The 7500-nt window shown below is 42.2% G+C and overlaps 2 protein-coding genes across 2 annotated transcripts in view; one reads left to right on the plus strand and one right to left on the minus strand.

Annotated features, from left to right (window-relative positions):
• The window catches only part of LOC122257784 (uncharacterized), a 10636-nt gene extending 5315 nt beyond the window's left edge, over positions 1-5321 (plus strand). The window contains exons 3-8 of the mRNA XM_043023279.2: positions 381-542; positions 1580-1797; positions 2239-2356; positions 2659-2783; positions 3645-3795; positions 4248-5321. Of these exons, the coding sequence (XP_042879213.2) occupies positions 381-542; positions 1580-1797; positions 2239-2356; positions 2659-2783; positions 3645-3795; positions 4248-4324 (851 nt within the window). The 3' untranslated portion in view covers positions 4325-5321. The remainder of the gene's footprint in view (positions 1-380; positions 543-1579; positions 1798-2238; positions 2357-2658; positions 2784-3644; positions 3796-4247) is intronic.
• Positions 5317-7500, minus strand: part of LOC122257783 (uncharacterized) — a 4085-nt gene continuing 1901 nt past the window's right edge. The window contains exons 2-4 of the mRNA XM_043023278.2: positions 6621-7500; positions 6231-6371; positions 5317-5977 (exon numbers count right to left, since the gene is read on the minus strand). The exon at positions 6621-7500 is cut by the window's right edge and continues 593 nt beyond it. Of these exons, the coding sequence (XP_042879212.2) occupies positions 5921-5977; positions 6231-6371; positions 6621-7500 (1078 nt within the window). The 3' untranslated portion in view covers positions 5317-5920. The remainder of the gene's footprint in view (positions 5978-6230; positions 6372-6620) is intronic.

The following is a 7500-nucleotide window of genomic DNA, read 5'->3' on the forward strand; positions in this document are numbered from 1 at the left end:
GTTTGGAAAGTCAATTAAGTTAATTAAGATATTAGTTTATAATTATTTAACCGGTTATGTTAATCAGATGCAACCATAAAACCTCGAAGATTGAATATTTAGAACGGATTTTTCCATATTTGCCGAAAAGGACCAATGCTTTTCTTGCCAGAGGCATAGTTCGTTTGTTCCTCCAGCAATAGCTAATATATATATATATATATATATATATATATATATATATATATATATATATATATATATATGTGTGTGTGTGTGTGTGTGTGTGTGTGTTTTTGTGTGTGTGTGTATGTGTGTGTGTGTGTGCATCATGACCATCACTAAATAACATATAAAATGAAAATGATTGGCTGAAATGACACCCCCCCCCACACACACAGTGTACGTGCCCCTCCAGCAGGGAGTGGAGGAAAACGGACCCAACATCCACTTCATAGCACCTGGCCCCATGATGCGGGGCCTGTACACCTGCAAAGTGCACCACGCCAACCCCAGCGTCGCTGTGAATCCCGTCCAAGATGAATATCAACTCCAGATGTTCGGTGAGTCATTACGAGAAGTGCTGCATGTGTGATGAGTCAGGATGTCGTGTGTATGCATATGCATATGCAACCACACACACGAAACTAAATCTTCAAATAGATTCAAGTGTCCACTCGAAGCGCAAAGCAGTCTCATTTCTCGTTGTAGAAATAGCGTTACAGGCAGTGTGCCATTTCCTTTTATTTCGTCATTTTGTGGTTATTTCTTGGGTCTTCCTGATGGGGCATTCATTTTCTTAAGCCTTTGTTTTGGTGATATTTCGCAACTAAGGCTGTATGTGGATAGATTTCCATGCATTGTGTATTCATTGTTATTAGTACCGCGTAATGTCGTTATGCTATATATATTCCTAATACTTGTGTAGTCCACACCCAAGATTTTGCTGCAATAGTCAGGTGCATACTTTGTCAGGCTCATGCTGGGATCGCATATAAAAGTTTATGATTAGTTTAATGCAGGTTTGAATGGTTTACAAACAGTCGTCCTATCCCTTCATGTTCCATATTCCTCTAATTCTTCATATTCATCCGTGCCATGTGTATTATTCAACATATTGATATAGCCATTAGCCAGTAAAACTGTTTAACAATAACGATAAAGCTGCTTCTTACGTAGCTAATAACTTCATGCATATGCACATATGAATACAAGAAAGAAAAAATCCATGCATATGTAGATCTTTCTCTCTCTCTTTCTCTCTCTCTCTCTCTCTCTCTCTCTCTCTCTCTCTCTCTCTCTCTCTCTCTCTCTCTCTCTCTCTCTCTCTCTCTCTCTCTCTCTCTCTCACTCTCTATCTCTCTCTTTCTCTTTCAATCTCTCTTTCTCTATAAATCTCTCTCTCACACACGCGCGCGCACACACACACGCACACACACACACACACACACACACACACACACACACACACACACACACACACACACACACACACACACACACACACACACACACACACACACACACATACATTATATGTAATATCATCACACAGTCAAACTGTACCTGTACAACCCCGCCTCCTCGTCTCTCGTGACAGCCTACTACCATGACGAATACGAAATGTCGGCGTCAGTCGAGAACTGCACCGTGTACTGGAACTTCACGACGCCCGCCATGTACCCAAAGCCCGACATCACATGCGGCTTCTGGAACAACACGGCCAATGGCCTGGGGGAGGCCATACGGGGGGGGCTTTTCTATCACCAGTTCGTGAACAAGACGTGGTACGCCTTCATGAGAGAAACCCCGCTGATGGTGAGTGAGGAAGCTGTGAGGGATCATGATACGGAGATTGGTATCGCTTTTTAAACTGATATTATTGGGGTTATTGTAATTAGTGTAATTACTATTGTCATCTACATTCATACTTTTATTTGTATTGTTGTTCTTGTTGATATTGGTATCATTGCTATTTTCATAATAAGTTTTTACCATTACTGTTAGTTTTATTAGTATTGTTTTTCTTATCCTGTACCTCATCCTTTTTTTTCTCCCTCTTTATTTCTCTTCACTACCTACTTCTCACATATTCCCTCCGTAACTTCCCCCTTTCCTCTCCTTTAACCTCTATTGCTAATAGACCCTATTCCCTTACTGCCGGTTCCTCATTATCTCTCTTCTTTCCATCTCATCCTTTCCGTAATTTCGCATTACATCATCGGTTCTCGCGTGCATATTTTCTCTCCTTCACTTCAGATCGAAGACATTCCACGGGATTCGACGTTCTATTGCCTGACGGAGATTTCCTTCGTCAACTTTACACGCGAGACAAAGCTGCTTCGAGACCCCGCCAACAGCTTGTTGTACAGTGAAGGTATAGCGTTGTGATGTGTTGGGCGCTGTTGGTGGGAGTGTTGTTTCTTTTCTCTTCCTTTTTTTCCCTTTACTCCACTTTCTCTCTCTCTCTCTCTCTCTCTCTCTCTCTCTCTCTCTCTCTCTCTCTCTCTCTCTCTCTCTCTCTCTCTCTCTCTCTCTCTCTCTCTCTCTCTCTCTCTCTCTCCCCCAAACCGTGTGCATAAATAATATAAATATCCGTGAATGTTGAAAGTATGAATCATTCATGTTATCATTTCCTTAACAGCGGATAGTTAGTGTATTATGTATTTTCCCCCTCAGTTGACGACCAGGGGTGTCCAGCCATCCCTCTGGTGGACGAGAACATGATCATCGACCTCTTCGAGTGCCAAGAGAACTGCCGCGGGGAGTGCCACCAGGCAGGCGTGTCACCAGTCGTAGCCGAGGTTGGTGCGGGTCTTTGTCGGTCGCTGTGAACTTAGCAGAAGTAGGTCTTTTCCAGTTGGGGGGGGGGGGGTCATGAAGAAGAATGTGATTGAATAGTTGAAAGAAGTAAGCAAACCCACTAAATATACTGGTAATTGAATGTTTGTCTGTGTTATTCGTGGTCATGGGAGACCAAAAACGCCATTTTCTTCTTTTTTTCTTCTCAATATCTGGAAGGGAATTTTATATGAAAGATAAGGTTGTAGATCTGATGTGGGAGGGGGGGGGGCTAAGAGAGGCGTACTGGTCAAAAGGTTAATAACCACTGGTTTAGGTGATTCATTCTTTGTTTCATTGAAAGGACAGTTATGATTGGTCAGTTTGTTTCTTTGTGGTTTGATTAACTTTTAAATATAACGTACTAGATTGATGAGCCTGTTTATCCTACTCCTTGTTTATTTCTTTATGGTATTAGGCAAATGTAATTCTGAATACTTAGTTTGTGATGTGGTTAAATGAACGTTCTATTTATTAGAAATTGTGTATTTGTTTGTTGTGTGTGTGTGTGTGTGTGTGTGTGTGTGTGTGTGTGTGTGTGTGTGTGTGTGTGAGCACAAATGTTTACAGAAAAAAATATAGAAACCTTTCACCAAATCCCAATCGGAATAGAATCCTGCCCTAAACGAGGAATTCCACTCCAACCGAGTCCACTCAGAAGAAAAAAATGTATGACTGAGAATTAGTAATATTAACAAAGCATACCTGCATTAAAATCACGCAGTTTCAAACATGGAATCGTTAATTACAAAGCCTTTCTCCCAAAATGATTCATATCCCTCCATATCCTCCGAGACCCCGTCTAAGCTAACCGCCTCCGCCAGTTCAAATGCGCTAGCGGTTACGAGGCCTACTGGGAGATAAACGACACCGTGACCTATTACTGGAGGCTGCGTGTGACCTGCAACAATGACAAACACACATGGTCGTCAGAAGGTGGCCAGCCGTCCACCGCGCTGGAGTTGCCATATTGCAGTAAGTATTTATATGAGGATTGCAATACTGGATTTTTGAATTTCCAGTATAAATCAAAGGTGAAATGTGTATTTTTTTGCTGTTAAAGTAACGAATGTCTATAGTACTATGTCTAAGCAAGAAAAATAATAATTAGAAGTGAATGACTGTAGTATGATATTAAATATAATGAGATATGTGAGCAGTGTGTTCTCAGTGGCTGATAAGCATTTTGATAATCGTATTATAAATGTCAAATATTTAATCACCTTTTCAAAAAACGAAAAAAAACTGTTGAATTGACATGCGATAAAAGCCGTCTTCTACTCGCATTTTGCATTATATAAAAATACATACATTCTGTATAATTGCCGTTTAGTGTTTGCATATCAAAAAAATAAAGCGAAAAAAATATCCACATAAAGAAAACGTGATTCAAGGGGAACTAATTCATTTTCTTTCTTTCCACTCAGTCTACAATGGAGCGCGGGTCACAACTTCCAGCCTTATGATGTTGGTTTTCACCTTATTGTTAACCTCCAGGTTCTAAGAACAATGTCTTATGGATAAACATAGCAGTTCTAAGTAATCATGTTATTATTAGTAGACTTATAACCATGATATTATGCTGTTTATTCCCCGGGATTAACTTTTAAAGAAAGGAAATCGTGTCACTCAATTCTTCCAAAATTCTGAAGTGGCTCAAACCTCGTGCCTGCCTGCCTGCCTGCTCTGTACAGGAAGAGATGGACACTTGGTGCAGAAGTTATCTCTTCTTCAATATCGCAGGAACTCTTTTTTTTTTTCTTTAAGCAGACACCTGCGTTGTAATCTATGTAGTATCTGTTGTCTTATCAGAGCTCTGATATCTTATCAGGGTTTCGTATCTGACGCAATTCGCTTCAGTTAAGAGTCTTCGAATTTCGTCTGTGTAATATTAAATTGTCAAATGACATACTTCAGGATATTTTAAATTTATTTGAAATCATTATTTGTATATTACTTTATTCTTGTTTTAATTCTTTTAAGGCGGCAAAAGGCCTCTTGTTGTTTATGTGTGTCCTAAGGACAAAAATATATGGGAATCATCGTAAGTTCTTAGAGTAAGAGATGTAATACATCTTCATGAATCTGGTTTGCGATTCCGAGATTTTATATATTAGTAATTGTAATAGTAAAGTTAGAGTTTTATGCTCTCTCTCTACCCCCCCCCCTCTCTCTCTCTCCAAATCTCTATTTCTCTCTCTCTCTTTCTCCCTCTCTCTCTCTCTCTCTATCAATCTCTCTTTCTCTCTCTCTCTTTCTCTCTCTCACTTTCTCTCTCTCTCCCTCTCTTTTTTCTCTCTCTCTCTCTTTCTCTCTCTCTCTCTCTCTCTCTCTCTCTCTCTCTCTCTCTCTCTCTCTCTCTCTCTCTCTCTCTCTCTCTCTCTCTCTCTCTCTCTCTCTCTCTCTCTCTCTCTCATTAATGGAAATATGTCCGTTGCATTTTATGTACATATCAATTGTAAGAATACCGTTAATGTATGAGAATAAAAAGAGAAATCACATCAACATCGTTTAATAAATAGGAACCCAGGTTCATCATATCACGTACATGTATTGCTCCCTTACAAGATCCATCTTAACCCGCATTTTTACATTATGTTTCACCAATTTTTAATTTGTTACGTAACCGGTCGACGACTCGACTGACGAAACTATGTTCAATTCTTCTTGACTATTCTACGTTTTTGTTTATAATTGCAACTTTTTTTTAGAGCAATATCAGTATACGACCCTTTGTTATTATTGCAAATTGTAGAAGCAAAACATTTAAGCTTCGTCTCTTTACGCCTATTTGTGGTTCACGGGAAAGCAAGACTGTGATTTACCTAGAGATTGCAAGTTCTTGTTTTGACTATCTGTTGAAAGAAAAGGGAAATGCCGACTACAAAGATGTATACAAAACAGGAGGAGATTATAACTTGAACGTTAATACCGTGATCCAAGTTATACATGCATCATATATATATATATATATATATATATTCGCATAACTTAGAACTAACATATACACTTGTAAAAAATGCTGTTGCCGAAACTATTCCAAAAAGAACGCCAAGTCCGTCGGGCGGACGGGTGCAGCTCGTGGCCGTGAGGAGAACTTCTATTCGTAGGACACATTGGCGTGGAATCCTCCCCCGTTGTCGTAGAAACTCACAACCTGAAAGATATATTATTTTCTTGATGTTTTCTCAAGTGTTTTGCTTTTCTACTCATTTGTATATAGTTCCTTGTTTCTATAAAGCGAAAGGATTGGTATTCATTACTCTTGATACATTCGCCAATTCACTAGTCAACGACCTCTAAAGTTCAATAACGCAGACTCAAACGTATATTTACTTGTACATTTACATCAACCTGGGAAGCACGGGACTATTACTTACCGAGCAGAAGTGTAACGACATACAACTAACCTGAACGCGACCGTCGGGGAGGTTCACGCGGTACTGGCCCCGGGTGCTGTTGCCATCGCTGTCCTCCTGGTGGGTAAACATGTTACCGGAATCGGCGTCTTCCACTCCCCACTGGAAGTTGTACGGCATGCCCTTCATCGGCTGTGGCAGAAGGGAGGCGTGTGTTAATCTACTATTCTGAATGGTCATATACCTATCTATCTATATCTACATATACATCTATGTTCACACAAACAACCCTAGATTACATAGACATACTAGTATATACGTATAACATATACACAAATACATACTTCGTACGTACAGTGCACACATACACCCCTAGAGCATATACTATGTACGCGTCCTCAAGTTTACAATCCTGTAATTGTAATGAAAATGAAGACCCACCTTAGCAACAGAGGCAACCGGGGCATTCGCACTTGCGGGCACTTCGTAAAGGCCACTGGGCTTAGAGGGAACTTCATACAAGTTAGTTGGAGCTGGAGCCGACTTGGGTGGGGCTTCGTACAGGCTGGTCGGAGCTGGGGCTGGCTCAGAGGGAGCTTCATATAAGCTAGTTGGGGCTGGGGCTGGCTCAGAAGGGGCTTCGTATAGGCTGGTTGGGGCAGGGGCTGGCTCAGAAGGGGCTTCATATAGGCTAGTTGGAGCAGGGGCTGGTTCAGATGGGGCTTCGTATAGGCTGGTTGGGGCAGGGGCTGGTTTAGATGGAGCTTCGTATAGGCCGGTTGGGGCAGGGGCTGGCTCAGATGGGGCTTCGTATAGGCTAGTAGGGGCAGGGGCTGGCTCAGATGGGGCTTCGTATAGGCCGGTTGGGGCAGGGGCTGGCTCAGATGGGGCTTCGTATAGGCTAGTAGGGGCAGGGGCTGGCTCAGATGGGGCTTCGTATAGGCTAGTAGGGGCAGGGGCTGGCTCAGATGGGGCTTCGTATAGGCTAGTAGGGGCAGGGGCTGGCTCAGATGGGGCTTCGTATAGGCTGGTTGGGGCTTCGTATACGCTGGTTGGGGCAGGGGCTGGCTCAGATGGGGCTTCGTATAGGCTAGTAGGGGCAGGGGCTGGCTCAGATGGGGCTTCGTATAGGCCGGTTGGGGCAGGGGCTGGCTCAGAGGGTGTTTCATACAAGTTTGTTGGGGCTTCATACAGGTTGTTTGGTGCTGGAGCTGGTTCTACAGGAGCCTCATATAAGCCACTAGGGGCTGAGGCTGGTTCTTCGGGAGCTTCGTACAAGCCACTAGGGGCTGGAGCTGGTTCTTCAGGAGCTTCATATAAA

This window comes from Penaeus japonicus, unplaced genomic scaffold (genome assembly GCF_977035675.1).
Source record: "Penaeus japonicus unplaced genomic scaffold, GWHDUDI00000001_assembly GWHDUDI00000025, whole genome shotgun sequence".
NCBI classification, from domain to species: domain Eukaryota; kingdom Metazoa; phylum Arthropoda; class Malacostraca; order Decapoda; family Penaeidae; genus Penaeus; species Penaeus japonicus.